An 18,862-nucleotide genomic window follows, 5' to 3' on the forward strand; every position below is an offset into this window, starting at 1 on the left:
ACACACACACACTGTCTGAAACCAGTTATGCCGAATGGGGTCGCGGCAAACTGGAGCCTAACCGAGCAACTCAGGGCGCAAAGCTGAAGGGGGAGGGGACAGACCCTGGATGGGATGCCAGTCCGCCGCAAGGCACCCCAAGCAGGACTCGAGCCCCAGACCCACCAGAAAGCAGGCTCCGGCCAAACCCGCTGTGGCACCACACCGCCTCACACTGCTAAATGTTTAAATGAAATATATAGTTGTATGAAGTAAAAAACAAAAGGGAGACTTACAGCTGGACCAGGAGGTCCAGCAGGACCTTCACTTCCTTTTAGTCCTGGACCTCCCTTAAAGGCAGACAAACCACAGGATCAAAACATTGTACAACACTGATTTATCATCATGTCATATCAATACATTTTATAGTTTACATTATAATAAGTGTTTCCACTTTTTACCTGTTGAAATCTAAAATTACAAATGTAGTAAACATTTGGTAACCAATTACAAAAGTTTGTATATGTTTGTGTTTGTGTATTTAGCCATCATAAACAGCACAAGAAGTGTTATCACAAACATAACATTTTAAGAGAGAACTATTGATAAAATGTATCAGTGACAGTAATAATCCTTGTAGTAGCCTGACACAGAAAAGGTAAACAGTGAAACATCTAATTGCTGAAGCTGAAGACATAGCTGCAAGGATCTTGCATGGAAATTATTGACTATTTTACCGATGTGCCAGGAAGTCCTCTCTCTCCAGGGAAACCTCTCAGCCCAGGAGGCCCATCCTTGCCAGAAGGCCCTGGTGGACCTGGGTCACCCTTGGTTCCCTCCTTCCCAGATGGACCAGGAAGCCCTTGCTCACCTGGTGGCCCTGGAGGGCCAGGGTGACCTCGTTCACCCATAGGGCCAGTCTCTCCAGAGGGCCCCTGCAGAAGAAAGATAAGAGTGGATTTGCTTTGAATGGACAAATCTTTTTTAACATTAACAATCATGTAATACAGTAATAATGATTAAATGATTTCATCACTGTAACTATAAATTCATGTTTTTAGCAGTTTTGTATCATGTGAAACTTGTTAGCATTGAAATTGCGAAATATGAAGACTGCATGTACCATGTCAAATGTACTGTATAGAAAATAACTAATTCAATTAGAATTACATAGTGATTATTATACAGAAAGGTGTTTTTAATTATACCTGAGGACCAACAACTCCTGGAGGTCCAGGAGGACCTGTCTTTCCTTGGAAGCCCTAAGAAAAAAATAGGCTCAGAGAATGACCCCCAGATACATGCTTAATTACACTAATGAAGCACTACAAAGAAATCGTAAATATTACAATAACTCTGTGAGATATATCTTACGTATATAAATATAAAGAAAAGAGACTCACAACTTCTCCTCTCTGTCCAGGGTGTCCAGGAAGTCCATCTTTCCCTGGTGGGCCCTGAGGATAGGAAAAGAAACACACAGATGGTGGTCATTACCTGTCATCAGGAAAAACAGAAGCTTAAAAACTTGAAGATTAATATAACAGATAATGTGACTTCATACACCTGGATTTATTTGGTGCTCTTTGACACTTTGGACTACATAGAAGGACAGAAATGATGATAATTTATATCTTATCTTACTGGTGGTCCTTTTGGTCCGGGGAAGCCATTTGCTCCTTGAGGTCCAGGCAATCCCTAGAAAAGATAACAGAAATGCTGTGAGGGCAAGTGTTAGTCAACATGTTTTCAGTAGGTGTGTTTCTCCAAAGTTCTTGTTATCGCTTCATACTTCATTACACGCATGAGGAGTTTTTGGAGTGGAGTGAATTTATACATCACATGAACCACAACTCACCCTTTCACCTGGAGGACCGGGAGGTCCATCACTACCTGAAGTACCCTGGAGAGGTGACAGAAGATAATGAGCAATGCGGTAGCATCCTCATTGTTGAGAAGAAGGTGGAATGGTCCAATAAGGATCTCTTATATGTTATTATTATAAGAACAAAGTGGATATTTCATGATTTTTTTCAGTTATCTAGCTGTACAAATGTGTACAACCATCATTTATACAGTTCAACATGACTTCCTCTTCCAGACTGATGTTGAGGTAACTATTACACTAATCTTTTAATATTATATTTCTTGCTATGAAATCAGAACCAGGCATTAAAGGCAGAGGTTAGATATCAAACCTTGGCTCCTGGCTTTCCTGTAGCTCCACGTGGCCCTCTCTGGCCCCTGGGCCCCTGATAGAGAAAAAGATGTTCTTATATGAAATAATAAAAGGACAGGAATCAATATTCTGGTGCATTCGCAACTGAATATGTGAATGCTTTCAAAATAATCCTTGTATGTTCTACTTCTTGTGATGAAACTTTTCATGTAACTACTACTAAGGTTTAAGGGGACTGCAAACTTCTTCATCCAGTACACAGGTAATGGCTGTTGCAGAAACAATGGAAGTCCATCTAGTAAAATCAGACACAAGGTTGCTGATGTTGATGGGAGTATATTAATGGCTGTAAATCTGTTTTTCACCCATGTTGTATGTGAGTTGCAACGTGTACACTACGGTTACCATGGCTGCATAGTGACAGACAGCATCATGCTCCACTATACCGTTGGTCCTCTTTGACCTCTTGGTCCCAGCTTCCCAGACAGTCCCTGAAAAAATAAATGCCTTAAACAGATCTGTTGACACTGATGTAAATAGTAAGCATTATAATTAAATGAGATAAAAGTAGTCTCTTCTACACTTACTCTTACTATCACAGACATCCTGCAATATAGAGTAAGTCTAATTCATTCATATTTGATATTAACAATTAAAAATATTATGACCATATTATATCAAATTTGAACATTACTTCTGTTAGCTTATTGTATTTTTCTGGCATGAATGGCCAAAACGATATTCAGTTAAAGCATATTTTTAAAAGAAAAGGTATAATTAACTAGCAGAACTGCAGGCATTGATTGATAGTATTTAAAATATAATAAACATTCCTTGCAGTATAGAAAACGATATGATTTTGGAAGTTTGCTCAGTGTAATATTGAGTATTTCCTGACAATTGACTGTTACTTCCTGCTGTTTGTTTGAGTAGCCCTTACCCTTGCACCCTTCTCGCCGTTTGTACCAGGGAATCCTGGGAAACCAAGGGATCCCTTAAAAAATAATATGAAGCATTACAACCATTTTAATATAACTGTGATCACTTAAACATTTTAATTATTAGTAGCAAAGATTATAATAACAAGAATATTTGCAATACCTTAGGTCCTTGTCTTCCAGGATATCCAGGCAGTCCAGGAACACCAAGTTTACCCTGCAATCAATTCATTGATGCCATCAGTAATGGTATTTACTCTGAAAAAATTTTCAGCTGAATTATTACATACATAGGTATAATGTAGGCATAAAATTATGTCTGCTGTATTAGGGGAAACATTAAAAAAATGAAAGCACATCATCAGGAAACACGGTCAGGTATGCTGAGTAAATGACAGTGATGCATTACCGTATAATTCCTTCTCTGTAAATAACCACTTCAAAACCAAATGAGTGAAATGCACAAATAGGGTCCGCAAGGGCTCAGAAAAGGTATGTGTAGAATTCGACCCCTCACCTTCTCTCCTACATGGCCAATTGGGCCCACTTCACCAGGGGGCCCCACACGTCCCTTCGGCCCCTCAGGGCCATCTTCTCCTCGGGGCCCAGAAACGCCAATCTCTCCCTAATGGGGCACAGTAAAAATGTAGGAACCCTGATCAAATGCAAGTGGGCAACCAGGTGACTGGTGGGAAACCAAAATGTCAGTGATTATGTCTGGAGCCTCAGCAGGCAACATGCAGGCTCTTTAGTAACTACTGTGGTATGAATTTTCCTGTTGTGTGTCTTTAATAACATGTAACTAAACAGGACAAGCAAAGTAAACTGAAATCTTGATAATCACCTTTTAAATAAGGGTAAATCAGGTTAACAATTTTAATTTATATTAGACATCTTCTTACCCTGTCACCCTTGACTCCAAAATCACCCTTGATTCCAGGGAATCCATCTTCACCCTGGAAATTACATTCTTACTTTTAAAAAAGTGGTGTAAAATTATTTAAAACTGATTTCTTACACCCTATTTCCTGATATATCACAATCATCACTAATTGTAGAAGAAACAACATGCAGGAAATTTTAAAAGTCATTATCTTTATTAATTATAAAGAGTCCATGGATAATTAAGCTCCCCTTCTTTAAACAGGACAGAGTATTGCTTTTTAAAAGTGTTGCATTAGAAAATAAATTGCACTAGCTAAGGCAAAATTGGCTGTAATTTGTACAGTGGGACCACTGTGCTTCAGAATAAGCCGACATGTATGACTCTGCTTAGTGGAACATGGAAAATATGCCTACACAAAAATGGTTCTAGAGCAGTAAAAAATGTGTTAAATCTATGTCAAACTGACAGCCACTGTAGTGAAACATTTCAATAATATTTATAGCTGCTTTTTATTCAAATCATGATTAATTTGTAACTCTTCTTTTAGAATTTAAAAAAACTGTTAGCGTGTAATTGCTGATGCACCATTTTAAATTCCTTTGCCTTTTTCTTTTGATCAATGAAAATGTCATTAGAAAAAATATGTCTGTTTGTCAAACTGACAACTTCAGACAGACTGCCATTACAACTTGCTTGTTGCTTTACCCCTGAAAGTAAAACTATGGAACTGAACTTGTGTTTGGACTTCTGGATTCACCTGTAAACTAATTAATGCTAAGTTAAAGACATTACGCATCAGTTTGGGACAGCCCAAAGTTGTAAGAGATTCCTAACCTCATCTAACATCTTTTTCGTGACTTCAGCCATACTGTTCCAAAAAACATTAATTACATTTGTGTTGTACATGCAGCATGTAAATTTCAGGAAATAGGTCAACAGTTACAGATTACCCAATACAATCGTGAGCATCACAATTTACTTATTTGATCAGATTATCTAAGGAAACTCACCTTCTCTCCTTTATGTCCCTTTAACCCACGAATACCTTGCACACCCTGCAATGTGTACAGGATTAACAGGAATACTTTGAACATGGAACTAAGAAGAAATTTTCCACACGTGGTGAATATAAAGCAAACAGAAAAGCAATTTAACCTCAAGCCTCGAAGACTTTGTTCTGATTTTTCACCACACCATGCTGAAATTGAAAAAACTTGTAGGGCTGTCCCACACAAGCATCAGATGCTATTAGGCATGTTTCAAAGTTAATATCTGCATCAGGACAATCATTTTAAAAATTTTTGTTAATAAAAACTATTTTATGTTGGTCATGTTACATAATTTTATATAATGTCAATTCATTTCATAGACAATACTTTGACAAACTAGAACATACTGTATATTTAACTTGTAGATAAGCTACTCTACCCACTTCTTCGGCATGGCTGCGATGGAGAAATCAAGCTATGGTTGCACTGCATATCCATAAAGAAAACTGCTGATGAAAATTTAATGCATATTGACCCAGTGATATAAAAATAAATGAGGTCTCACCTTGATGCCACGGGGACCAGGATAGCCAATACTGCCCTGGGGTCCAATGGGGCCCTGCATGGGTCGCATTAAAGATGATAGACATGTTTACTGAATTTGGCGTTATTTTTTCACTTGACATACTCGTCTTGGTTCAGTTTTTTTGTAGCTTAAGTAGTATATCACCATCTGCACAAGACATGCTAAGTAAAAAACACTGGAAGCTGACCTGATTTCCTTTAGCTCCAGATGGTCCCTCTTTGCCTGGGTGTCCCTGAAGAAAAGAGAGGGGTTAGTAGAATTGTTCACCATGGAAGTTCACTGACCCTGACTAAACAGATGGTAAGCATTCTAATCAGCAACTCAATATTACTTATGTCCACTCCAGTGTCAGGACACAAATGGTCCAAAAACTTTTAAGCTTAAAAATGGTGATATTAGAATATAAGAAATAAACTGTAATATCAAAAAGTGATATTATAAGGAATGTGAAGGCACATCATTGATTATTAGCATTTTGATCTAAGTGTAGGTGGCATAGTCACCCAGTGGGTGGTGCCACTGCCTCACAGTGCTTGGGCTGTTTGGCTGTAGATTCAATCTGAATTGCTTTGTGTGGAGTTTGTATGTTCTCCCCATCTGCATGGGTTTCCACTGATAGCTCAAAGACAAGCATTTCAGGTTAACCAGTGACTCTAAAATAAACTTTATTAGTCTCAGAAGGAAATTCACTTTGGCTGCAGCAGTATACAATGTACAACATATGTTCATATACAAGGGGGGCGCGGTGCGCAGCGGGTTGGCCCGGGTCCTGCGCTCCGGTGGGTCTGGGGTTCGAGTCCTGCTTGGGGTGCCTTGCAATGGACTGGTGTCCCGTCCTGGGTGCGCCCCCTCCTCCTCCAGCCTTGTGCCCTGTGTTGCCGGGTTAGGCTCCGGCTCCCCGCGACCCCGTATGGGTCAAGCGGTTCAGACAGTGTGTGTGTGTGTGTGTGTGTGTGTGTGTGTGTGTGTGTGTGTGTGTGTGTGTTCATATGACATACATGTACACACATTATACTTGTAAAGTAACCAAACATATAAATAAGAAGAAAAATAAATTAATTAATAAAGAAATGAAATTAAATAGACAAGCATATTTAATATGCAAGAGAGGAAGAATGAATTGAAGTGACATGATTAGTGAAGTTGATGTGGTGCAGGGTATGGTGGGACACAGAGAAATAAATGACAGTAGCATGTGAATATGTTTAAGTGTGGCTACCCTGCAATGGACTAGCATCGTATCCGCTGTGTACTCTGCTTGGCCTTGTGCCGTATGCTTCTGGCATAAGGTCCCTACTTCTGCAATCCTGATTTGTACAAGCTATTAAGGAAAGTGAGTGTGTAAACCAAAAGTTCATCAGCTGGCCTCTGATACAGTGAATACAGACCTCAAGGGTCAGCAAGGTCAAGACAGTGTGAGGGAGTTTGCCATAATGGACACTTACCGGGGGACCATCAGCTCCAGGCATACCAGGCAGACCTGGCTTTCCTGTGGGTCCCTAACAAGCACATGGAGAATAGTTCAAATTTTTGTAACTGTGACTTGTCCTGCAGTGATGTGAAATATGATAAACCTTATGAAAACACTAATCACTGTTACTAATTTATCATTTTAATATAATTATAAAACTTATTCTGTTTAACTTCTACATGTTAAACCACTTCAAGGCTTCTAATCAAGTTCAGTTATTACCAATCATGTGACCACCCAACCATTACCTACGGTACTGTTCATTTTGTAAAGCTTGTCTTGTACTTGGGAATGTAACAAATGAAATGTAACAGAGAGTAGGCAAAAGGTACCTTATTAGTCATATATGCAGCTACTCGTGCAATGTGTGCAGGTAAAAACAACCTAATTGACAAAAACGACAATGCGCCTGTCCTTCAAGAATCACATTTCTGTATCTGTAAACTTCCGTCTGGTGAAATGTATTCACTCCCTCCTCCAGCTGGGGGAGCTTGTGCACACACCGGAATGAAAAACAAGAAACACCACCAAAATCTGCCAAAAAATTGATCAAAACCACCAATTTATCAAAAAACTGTTAGCCTTTACTCCTACCTTCTCCCCTGGGGGTCCAATGGGTCCCTGGGGTCCTGGCATTCCCTGAAACAATTAAACAGATCTGTTACACCATACAGTACTTTAGGTAAATTAATTTCACCCATATCTAGTACGAGCTGTAATTTCTGTGTGAAGTTTTAAGGTTCTCCCTGTGGGTTTCTTTTAGGTGCTCTGGTTTCTCCCACAGTCCAAAGACGTGTTTCAGGTTACTGGTGACTCTAAATTGCCTGTAGTGTGTACATGTGTGAGTGAATGACTGTGTGTGGCTACCCTGCACCAGACTGGTATCCTTTCCAGGCTGTATTCTGATTAACCTAATGCCCGGTGCTTATGGGATAGGCTCCAGACACTGCAAGCCTGACTTGGACAAGCAGTTAATAATGTGAGTGAATAAGTTTTATATGTCACTCTATGTTTCACAATATGGCACAATAGCTCAGCCTACCTGTGTTCCTGGGGTGCCCTGCTGTCCTGGGGGGCCTGGTTCTCCTTGAGGACCCTGAACATCCACAGAGAGAACGAAACAGGAAGGATGACAGATCAAAACCCACTTAACAAGTACAGGCTCTGCAAAAGCCTCACATTATTATTTTTATTATTATTATTATTATTATTATTATTATAAGAATAAGAAGAATAAGAAGAAATTTTATATTGCACTTTTAAAAGCTGCTTCCCAAAACAAAGATATATTTTTATACAATAAAAAATGTTATAGGATACTTAAACACAATGCCAATGTAAAGAACACAGAAAAGAGTTATCAGCAGGGCCGTGATGGGTTACTGACTAGATTTCCCTTTGGACCCTGGGGCCCATCGTTTCCTCTCACACCCTGGAAGAGAAAGAAATATTCAATAAGTGAATCACTGATAGTCCATTAGGTAACTATTCTATTTCTGATAATGTCATACATTTACTAGATTTTGATCTGGCCCTCAAGTCAAATTTGGATCTTTTTCTTTTAGGAAAGACCATTTAGTCACTTCTACATTTTACTGACTTTTAAAACTTTTTACTGAAGCACTCATATGTCGTACTTGTATCTTTAACCCCTTCATATTGTACCAGTGGACTTTAAAAAGACAAGGTGATGAACTCCTCATGAACTATACTTTTCTATGAGATGTACGTCGCTTCGGAGAAAAAGATCTGCGAAATTAATAAATGTAAATATAAAATACTTATTTTATGGGTGACTAAAGAATTTACTGTGTTATAGAGTTTTTTAGCATAACATTTGTGGCACTGCTATTTTTGTTCTAAAACTTTTGAAAATAAGCATATTCTGGTGTATCTTTAAAGGTAATCCAGTACCTTTTATTTACGAGAAATCTTCTGTCAATTCAACTCAAAAGCCATAGAAGGATGTTGGTATAGTGCCAACAGTATGCTCAGAAGCAGCCCCCCCCTCTTTTGGTTTCTGCAATTAGCCTATTATATGCTTTGGATTTATAACCTGTGTGACAAACTGCCACATACACTTGTTTAGAAAGCAAGGTTTCCCAGTATCTGTACCTGAGGATATTGTAAACTCATCTACAAATCTGAGGTAAACACTGGGAAATACCTATTTTGAAAAGTGGCCAAAAATAAACATTTTGTTCAGTGTATAATGTGCAATACATTAACTTACAGGAGGCCCAGGAATTCCAGAGGGCCCTTTAGGTCCCAACAAACCACGAGGTCCCTGAAGACAGTGAAGTGCATAAGTAACAATGAAGAACCAAGACTAATCTATTAGACCTTTCCTAATGTATTAGGCTGTACAATTTGATCACAATGTGGTAATTCATTACCTTAATCATTTTACATAAAAAAACAGACCTTAAAAGGAGAATCAATCAGATTATACAAAATGATAATGCAAAAAACTATACACACACCAAAATAGGACAGATTAAAGAGAGAGTAACACTCACTGGTTCACCAGGAAGACCCCTAGGTCCAACTTCTCCATCATCACCCTAAAGAACAGAGGAAAAAAGTAAAGTCAAACTGAGGAAAAAACCCTCATGAACTTAGAAAAATCATAGCTCATTAAGAGGCACAGATATATTATTTAATTAGATTTAGATTACTCTGTGTACAATAAATAGAGATTCACATGATAACTGATGGAGACATCCATCATTCTCCACACTGATAAATTTAAGTCATCTGAGGTGCACAGATGAGCTTACTGGAGCAATGCGTTACACAAGACCAGCAGTAATTAATGGTAATTCTCTGATTATCTGTCGAGTTCCTGGTGCTCATACCCTCTCTCCATCTTCTCCAAGAGGACCAGGGGGTCCTACTGGTCCAGGTTCTCCCTGAAACAGTGAAAAATGCAAATTAGATTATTACAACTACTTCTTAATTTCATCTGATATTGATGATGTTGCTTTGATGCAATCAGTGGGACCAAATATTTCCAAGGAACTTCTCTTACTACATTTACATTTACATTTACATTTATTTATTTAGAAGATGCTTTTCTCCAAATCAACTTCTAATGAACTCTACATAGTGTTATTAGTGTGGTGTTACAAAATAAAACTTTCTGCAAGATGCAGCCATTTTGCTTCACAGTAATCATGAGGGTTGTTTTATGCTCACCCTGTGTCCTTTGTCGCCAGGCAAACCAGGCAACCCATCAAAGCCACGATCACCCTAGGACATGCAAAGCCAGCATTAGACATGCATACAGGAAAAAAGGAAATGCTGACATCAACAAATATTGTAAGCTCACACAGACAGACAATTTCAAAGACAGGACTTCAAGCACTTAAATATACCAAGTTATTAGAAGTATAAAATCAGAATTCTAACTTCTACAGCAGACCTCAGAAAGACCAAACAACAGAAATTCTGACAATCAAACTTAACAAAAAACATGGCACAAGACAAAAGCTTTTCATTACAGTACATAAAAAAGTAGGAGGGGTACCTTAGATCCAGGTTCTCCTGGCATCCCTCTGGCTCCATCAGCTCCAGATCGACCCTTTAGTTCAGCACAGAGTCAAAAAATATTCACTTCACTCAACTAAAACTCTAACTCAACGACTCCTCAAATCCTGTCAATGTCTACATGTCCACAGACAAAAAAAACAGCCATTCAAGTCAACAAAATGATCACAGCCGCTCAAAATATTTTTAAACTAAGAAGTCTGTGGGAATAGGGGGGCGTGGTGGTGCAGTGGGTTGGACTGGGTACTGCTCTCCGGTGGATCTGGGGTTTGAGTCCTGCTTGGGGTGCCTTGCGACGGACTGGCGTCCCGTGCTGGGTGTGCCCCCTCCCCCTCCAGCCTTACGCCCTGAGTTGCCAGGTTAGGCTCCGGTTACCCGTGACCCCGTATGAGACAAGCGGTTCAGAAAATGTGTGTGTGTGTGTGTGTGTGTGTGTGTGTGTGTGTGTGTGAGTGTGAAGTCTGTGGGAACTGGTCTTTATACAAGTTGGGTTAAACCCACGTGTTTATGTCAGACATGCTGAAGTAACTTTCATTAATTGTTTCCTCTATTCACAGCTCTGGGTGAAGAAAAACAAAAATGACAGCAAGGAAACATCACTCACCCGGCGCCCTGCTTTGCCAGGGGGTCCTTGCAGGCCCTGTGTTCCTCTAGGACCCTGTGCCACAAAGATATTAAAAGTTTATTTATTACATGAAAGCAGGATATAAGTAAGAAAAAGAATATGACCTCTACACCAGGAACATCTGCTTGCTGTAATGCAGAGTATTGTAACTTTACACAGAAATACAAAAATTTGAAACATACAAATATACTTTTATACATATGATGTATCAAAGAAAGAGTTAAAACATGACGGTATCTATAGCCAGCTGAAGGAATGCACCCACTTAGGTGTTCAAAAGATATGCTCATATAGGAAAATGTGGTTACAAAAACTGTGAGTCATGTACAGTAAATTGTGTTCAATATGATGATACAGGTCACTTGCCTGAGGTCCTGGGTCCCCACTCTCACCCTTAAACCCAAGACTTCCAGGACTTCCCTAAAAATGAGAATTGTGTGGATAGGCTCATTCTGTAGACAAGACTGTGGTCATACAGAATACTGTCCGTTTGTGCTGCATATACTCTGGCTCCTCACCTTATGAACACATTTGGAAGTGAAAGTCTGTTGTTTGACTTCGTTTTAATGACAAGTACAGACTGTTTGCGTAAGAACAGACTGTGTTCGCTTCACAACAAACAGAAATTTTAAAACATAGATGGTTAAAGAAAATACAGTAGTCAAATATGCTTGCTTCTCCAAAAATTTGTATCTCAACCATTCAAAAAGTAAGGAAACAGTGTAATAGTAACAGAAGAAAAAAATAAAATCACTATTGCCCCATAACACTAGATGATACCCAGAAGGATCAACTGTATATCATTCATTTATGAGTAAAATATACAATCAAATCTGCAATATTAATAACAATCTGCAATATTAATAACAATGTTAATGCAATATTAATATTTCAATATTAATTTGCAATATTAATAACAAGTGAAACTTTATACATTTTTTTGACTGAAGCACTTAAACTGAAAAATCCACCACAGTCATAAGCCCTGATTAAAAGGTAACTAATAAAGAACTGTGTGTGAAATCTGTATGTGTATTATGTTGAGAGTAACTGTGTCTGGATACTCACCATGGGTCCCGGCCGGCCTGTGTATCCCATTGGTCCTGGTGGACCTTTCAGTGCAAGCTGCACACAGGAAATGCGTCACAACTCTCTGCTTTCATACACTTAACCCATCATCACCTTTCACAATTACATAGGACTTCATTTATGTAATACACTATACTACATCCTGCAGAGACCTGCAGAATCACAGTCTTCTCACCTCTGTTTCAGTCTGCACCATGCTATAGAGTCCTGTTATATCGCTCTGCTCACAGTGTGTGTCATGTGTCTGTCACTCACCCTGGCCTGTGAGAGCATGGCCTGTGCTTGTGCTTCCTGGGCAGAGACGATGGGACCCTTGCCACCTCCACTGTTGCCGAAACGGAACTGCGGAAGAAGAGAAACAATGTTAGTGCCCTATAAATATTATTCACCTGCAATGTGCAATTTATTATTCACCTGTAAAGTGCAATTTAAAAATATGTTTACTTAAAGAAGATAACACTGCTGAAAGTGATTCACAAAAAACAGTACAGTACAGAGAGGGAGTGTAATTCATTCAATATGGAAATTATATAAAGAAATAAAGAAATAAAGTTAAATGACTCATTTGTAAACTATATAGCTGAGTTCTGTATTTCAACAAGAATAACACAGAGAAAAAAAGCTGGGAATTATTTATACACCTGATCACTGTGTTGCATCATTCCTGCACAACAGAGATCTACAATCACACTGCACTGATATATTGTGCTGGGCTGACTTAAGTGCAATGTCTGACACCCCAAAACCATTTTAGTGGTCTAAAAGTATATGAAATGTGACTATTCATATAAACTTGGAAAATTAAGATTTATTTTAGAAGGTTTTTACAAGCTTAAAAGACCCATGTCTGAACTCAAGAGGGCTGACTAAGATGGAGCGAAACAAAGAGATATGGATTCAAAGGGACAAATGCGGCTTTCTTACAGGAAGCATGATGGATGATCCGGGGGGCCCAGGCACCCCATCAGCTCCAGGTAGACCAGACCGACCAGGAGGCCCCTGTGAGCACAGAGAACAGCCTATCTCCAAAAACTATTTCAACTGTTGTTTTATTTAACTGACACTTTTCTCTGATGTGAATTATGATGCAATAAGCTGCAGTGCAACACATACTGATAAAAAAAAATATACAGCAATAAACCAGGGCCCACATGGCCCAGGGGTAAGATGAAGGATGGAAAGATGAGCGAGTGATACTCACCCTTTCACCAGGATCGCCAATTGAACCAGGAGGTCCTGTGGGGCCAGGGGGCCCAGGAAGACCCTAAGAGAGAAAGCAACCATCAGCCCAGACAACAAATGTGCAAACTGTCTGATTTGACATTAGACAAGCTCTACACTGAATGAAAGGAACACAGAAATGAAACACTGCATAGTTAGTCAGTAGCTGATATAAAAGTAAAAAACCCTTGATATGGAAACTAATCAGAAAGGCACAGAGCAGAAGTACAGAAACAGAATGGCCAAAAAGAAACATGAAACAGGTAAGATAAAGACTCACTGGTGGTCCTTCCGATCCAGGAGGTCCTTCAATTAGCATACCCTGAAGGATAGATAGGAAAAGAAAGTGGGATGATAGACATAGGATGGGAAAATTTGCATTTTTCTTAATTTTTTGACTCATGTTTTCATTGCTATGTGGTCCAAAGCTTGTAGATACGAAGTGTTCCCTTTTGCCATTTACCGCATATTGTTTTTACCACTCTCCAGATTGATGATGCAACATGATTTTGTCACATTACATTGCTATTTTACATTACAGTGCTAACTGTTCTGATTTCAATTGAACAGATGTGAAAGTGATCTGAGTGTTAGGATTCATTCGCTGGACTTACAGGTTCAAGGACAGCAGGTTCACCCTTTTCTCCTTTCTGGGCTCTTACTGAGGCCTGAGGAAAACACACATGTAGCCCACAACACAGCACAGTCAACGCACATGCTCAATGGAAACAAAAATCCACTGGTGCCTTTCATTGGCCACCTTGCCATGCGGACAGAGCATCAAGTACTTAGCAGATGTGTATATGACTGATTCAAATGAAAGTCCAAGCAAAAAATACAGCTGCTAGAAACGGAAGACCTCATACTGTCACAGTCAGAGAAACATGTGCCCTGATTCAGAATCCTACTATGCATACATGCATGACCAGGACCACTGCAGAAATTCGCTGGCATCATTGTGCAGTAATGTACTATGACAATAATTGTGACACCTATAATTAGGAACTTGACATATAACACACATGATGGAAAAAAACAATAACGATGCATTCATTTTCCTGCTTCCAGGAGTGTACTCAGTTTCACAATGATTTTTTTAGTTTTATAGAGAATTTTTTCTCTTCTTCAATGCTATCCATGTTGTACGGTAAAAAAAAGCTTTGCCCAGAGAATTTGGACTTACTGAGATCCAACTGCAGATTTACAGTGGTGTTTATCATGGTGGCAGAACATTATGATATACCAACGTCACAAGCGTAGTGAGAGTGTACTGAGGTAATCACTAATACCATACTTTACCGTTAAACATGATGAGGCAGAAGGACGGAAGATTGGGGTTTAAGAGATGCATGTTTTCTGATTTATTGCCCTGAGGAACAATTTACCCAAAGCTTTTTTCTTTCTATCTCTTAGTGAGTACAGTAAATTTTTCCATGCAGGAGAAAACATGCAGGTTTGCACATATGCATACAGACATACATATTATAGCCTAGAATAAAAAGTAAATGAGAAGCAGCACTTTGTCAGTTGAAGTAGGATTCAAACATGGAGGCTGACTGTATCATGCAGACTGGTCCCTGCACACAGACCACAGTTTAGCCAACAGAAACAGACACAGGTGTCCACAGAGGTGTATAGATAGGCACACCACTCAAGTCCTGGGTACTAGGTACCACGGGTGCATTTTGCTTCATTTCTATATCCTTCATGAGACTACTGAAATCTACTGACAGGCACTGAAGCAGGAACACAAACATGTAATAAGTATCTCTCCAAAATGGATCTAAAACAGATGGGGAAAAACAGTTCACTCTAAGTGAACTCGTACCAGAACCATGGTCCCTCAGTGCCAAACTGGTCCTACAGTGTGTTTTTACTTCTGACATTCAGCTCCACAGGTTAGGGGCTTATTAGCCAACACTGTAATGAGGTAACACTCATAAAGCCTTTACAGTGTATGATCCAGTAATGGTACCAGAGAACTGGATTTCTGGCCCACTGCTTTTTCAAAGGCTCATTGAGTTCTCTTAGCTGTGGTGTTCAAGGTTAAAATTTACATGTTTTATGAAGTTTCATGTCTGAATCATTCATTATTAAAGCTTCAAAACAATTCTATGTACATCTTTCGCATATTTGGGTTATGAATTTTTGAAGAAAGAAATGTCTTCTAATTTATAAGAAATTTAAAAAAATTAAAATTATCTTCTAATAATTTTATTTGTTTGTTTTTATTTATATTTTACTTGACTATCTTTAAAAATTTTTGTTTGTTCTGAAGCAAATGTGCACCACGCCCAGACATTAGTTGGCAGTAAAGTAGGCACAAACAAAATAGGACTCCCTTGTTGACAGGTCTTGTCTGGTGTTCATGAGTATCTGAGATCAATAACAAGATGAGGAACACTGCACATGTTTAGGGGATGATTTGGTCAACAACAAGCACTGAACAGGAACTTGTTAACATGGGGTATATTTATTTTCATCCACTTAAAAATGGCAGTTAATAGGAGTTTATGGAAATTATGCATTTTTTTCCAGTTATTTAAAATTTGTTTGAATATAAATGTTATATTCAATGAGCAAAATATAACTATATTCAGATTTGAGAGACTTCTTCATTCAGTGTCTTGTTTTAAACTAAGGTTCTAACTGTATATTTTAAGAAGTTTATTATGTCAGTTTCTTTTACTACCAAAATTTAATTTTACAGTTATTTTTAATTCACTTTATTAATTTAATTAATTATGCAGTAAAACATTTTCAGAATACAACTTTGTATGGGAGCGTTTAACCTCATGTTGACCAGAATGCTCTAAGATGTAATTCAGCTTTATCAGCAACTGTGGAACTGAAGTCTTTTAAACAAAAGCATACACATACAAGCATATTTGAATGCTCCTATGGTATACATACAGTCCAAACACAATCGCATTCCAATCCTGAGATTGAAATGGATATTTGGCCTAAAAAGGGGTGACTTACGCCTCCCTCATCTGTCACGGCGGACAGAGCGGGGCCAATGTCGCCACGCGGGGATCCGGTATCGACCTCGGGGAAGGGCTCACTGTAGTCTTTGTAGGAATAGTCGTACTCCTTCATGCCGGCATCTCCAGTCACGTACTCCTCGGTGAAGAAATCATCTGGGGACTGTGACACCCCTTCGCCACCCGACTTGGGCAAATCTACCTCCTCGGCCACCACTGTCTCTTCCACCTGGGTCAGAGCAGTAAGGTGGGGGTGTGACACAGGACAGGGGAAGACAGAAAGGAAAGAACGATGATAAAAGAGAACACATAGTGGTGTTGGGAGGAACAAGGTGAAACAAATGAGAAAAAGTATGGAAAGACCATGACAGAGAGATATAGAGAGACAGACAGATAGGGAAGGTACAGAGAGACAGCGTGATGAGTCTTACCTTTTCTAACACAAGGCAATGGTAAAGGGTCAAAGAGGATACTGACACCTGGTGGACTATGGTGGAGCTGCACAGTTTACACAGTTGAAATGCCAGCTGACAAGATGCTGTAATCGCCCTGCTGGTACACAGCACTAATGGAGTTCTCTTTTAGCATTTTTTTCTCAACTTGACTTTCCAGTGTATTTGTTAAACAACTGGACATTTCTCCATCAAAGCTAATGTGCCTTACCTATTGCTCATGGTGGGCAATTAACAATTACATATATTCATTTAGCAGATGCTTTTCTCCAAAGCGACATACATCCCATGGAGAATACGTGTGCATTACATTAGCAGGAACAGAACATTGTTTTGTTGTTGTTTGAAATTTGTTTGGATATTACACATTGTCTGAACCACTTGTCCCATACGGGGTCATGGGGAGCCGGAGCCTAACCCGGTAACACAGGGCGTAAGGCTTATTATATTTTTATATTTTCCATATTTACCTAATGCCTTTTAATATCTTACTTATAACTTATGTGACAACTATCAGTATGATTTGCAACAACGCTGAGAAAAAATGTCTTGCTTATAAAGATTAGAGGCCCAAAGGCTCTTGGTAAGGCACTTAGTTTTGTGAAAAAAAAGGGTTTTTAGCACTTACCAATGATGCAGTCTACATACATTTAAGGCATCTACTGCAACTCTTCTAACCATCAATCATTACAGCAAAAACTGTTATAACAGCAAAAATTTTAATCAAATCTCAAAATGTAAGTACTTACTTTTACTACTTATTTACTTACTGAACTTCATCTAGTTTGCTTAACCCTGTAGAAACATTTGCTTTTAAGCATATAATACAGAAAAACTCCTTAAAGAATGTAAAATCATTTTTTCCCTGAGGCAATTTTTTTTTTTATCCTAAGAAAAGATTTTTAAAATGAGAAAAATATAAGTCACATGAAGTTTGTCTTACAACCCAAAAACATGGGAGAAAAACATCTCAAGTATATATTTTTTTTAAATAAACAATTGTTGTACTTATAAATAATAGCATTACAATTTACTGGTAGCTCATAGAAAGTTTTTATCAAAAATTATCATTACTGCACTCCACAGAGCACCTGTCAAAGACACAAAGTCTGATCCACTCTTGAAATTTGCTTGAGCTTAACTGCATGTTTGCCAGATTCATATTGTTGTAATGTTGCATGATAGGCATGCAGCACTGGATGAAGAAATATATATTCAGATGTACTAAAACGATACATAAGGTCAGAATGATGTTATAAAGCTACTGTAAAATATGCTTATTATTAACTTAAAAAATCAAGCTTAATGGTCACAAATTACATGCATTAACAAACATGCAAAAATTATATATATGTATGGTTATAATCATGTAATCATAAAATGTACATGATTAAAATATACATATATAGTTACTTATTACAGTCACCATTCATAAAGTTCTCCCTTCTAGGATTACCTTATTTGTAGGGACTTCCTGTTCAATCACCTCACTGTCTGGCTGTGATACCGCCTTCTCGTTTTCTAAGGTGAAATAATAATCCATCTCTCTGGGGGTGGAGTCAGTCTCTGTGTGGGCAGGATCTATGTCCTGACAGGCCAAAGCCAGTGACAGGTGGTTGGGGTCAAGGGGAAGGTAAGCAGATTTGAGGAAGAACAAGTGGTTAGTGTCAAAGGTTTTCAAGATTATTATCACTATTACTGTGTTAATGCAAAAGGGAGAAATGGGGCATGTTTTGGAAGATTGTCCTCCAACAAAACAAATTTCAGTATGCTACACAATTTATAAACAGAGAAATTTGGCTGGTACCAAAAACCTTACATTTGTTTTCATATGCAAGGTTTACAAACTGAAATGGGTGGTAACACAGCTCCAATTCCTTTGTTGCTTCAGTTCTGACTAGAAATCACAAATAC

The 18,862-nt window shown here is 38.7% G+C and overlaps 1 protein-coding gene across 1 annotated transcript in view; it reads right to left on the bottom strand.

Moving 5' to 3' along the window:
* Positions 1 to 18,862, bottom strand: part of col11a2 (collagen, type XI, alpha 2) — a 45,731-nt gene that overhangs the window by 12,260 nt on the left and 14,609 nt on the right. The window contains exons 7-40 of the mRNA XM_029248490.1: positions 18,405 to 18,536; positions 16,495 to 16,725; positions 14,127 to 14,180; positions 13,793 to 13,834; positions 13,493 to 13,555; positions 13,216 to 13,290; positions 12,547 to 12,633; positions 12,271 to 12,327; positions 11,569 to 11,622; positions 11,182 to 11,235; positions 10,558 to 10,611; positions 10,227 to 10,280; positions 9,887 to 9,940; positions 9,548 to 9,592; positions 9,262 to 9,315; positions 8,416 to 8,460; positions 8,071 to 8,124; positions 7,623 to 7,667; positions 7,003 to 7,056; positions 5,745 to 5,789; positions 5,537 to 5,590; positions 4,993 to 5,037; positions 3,999 to 4,052; positions 3,614 to 3,721; positions 3,260 to 3,313; positions 3,099 to 3,152; positions 2,605 to 2,649; positions 2,178 to 2,231; positions 1,838 to 1,882; positions 1,624 to 1,677; positions 1,383 to 1,436; positions 1,188 to 1,241; positions 717 to 914; positions 276 to 329 (exon numbers count right to left, since the gene is read on the bottom strand). Coding sequence (XP_029104323.1) covers positions 276 to 329; positions 717 to 914; positions 1,188 to 1,241; positions 1,383 to 1,436; positions 1,624 to 1,677; positions 1,838 to 1,882; positions 2,178 to 2,231; positions 2,605 to 2,649; positions 3,099 to 3,152; positions 3,260 to 3,313; positions 3,614 to 3,721; positions 3,999 to 4,052; positions 4,993 to 5,037; positions 5,537 to 5,590; positions 5,745 to 5,789; positions 7,003 to 7,056; positions 7,623 to 7,667; positions 8,071 to 8,124; positions 8,416 to 8,460; positions 9,262 to 9,315; positions 9,548 to 9,592; positions 9,887 to 9,940; positions 10,227 to 10,280; positions 10,558 to 10,611; positions 11,182 to 11,235; positions 11,569 to 11,622; positions 12,271 to 12,327; positions 12,547 to 12,633; positions 13,216 to 13,290; positions 13,493 to 13,555; positions 13,793 to 13,834; positions 14,127 to 14,180; positions 16,495 to 16,725; positions 18,405 to 18,536 — 2,280 coding nt within the window. The remainder of the gene's footprint in view (positions 1 to 275; positions 330 to 716; positions 915 to 1,187; positions 1,242 to 1,382; positions 1,437 to 1,623; positions 1,678 to 1,837; positions 1,883 to 2,177; positions 2,232 to 2,604; positions 2,650 to 3,098; positions 3,153 to 3,259; positions 3,314 to 3,613; positions 3,722 to 3,998; positions 4,053 to 4,992; positions 5,038 to 5,536; positions 5,591 to 5,744; positions 5,790 to 7,002; positions 7,057 to 7,622; positions 7,668 to 8,070; positions 8,125 to 8,415; positions 8,461 to 9,261; positions 9,316 to 9,547; positions 9,593 to 9,886; positions 9,941 to 10,226; positions 10,281 to 10,557; positions 10,612 to 11,181; positions 11,236 to 11,568; positions 11,623 to 12,270; positions 12,328 to 12,546; positions 12,634 to 13,215; positions 13,291 to 13,492; positions 13,556 to 13,792; positions 13,835 to 14,126; positions 14,181 to 16,494; positions 16,726 to 18,404; positions 18,537 to 18,862) is intronic.

The sequence above is a fragment of the Scleropages formosus genome, chromosome 23 (genome assembly GCF_900964775.1).
Source record: "Scleropages formosus chromosome 23, fSclFor1.1, whole genome shotgun sequence".
In the NCBI taxonomy this organism is placed as follows: domain Eukaryota; kingdom Metazoa; phylum Chordata; class Actinopteri; order Osteoglossiformes; family Osteoglossidae; genus Scleropages; species Scleropages formosus.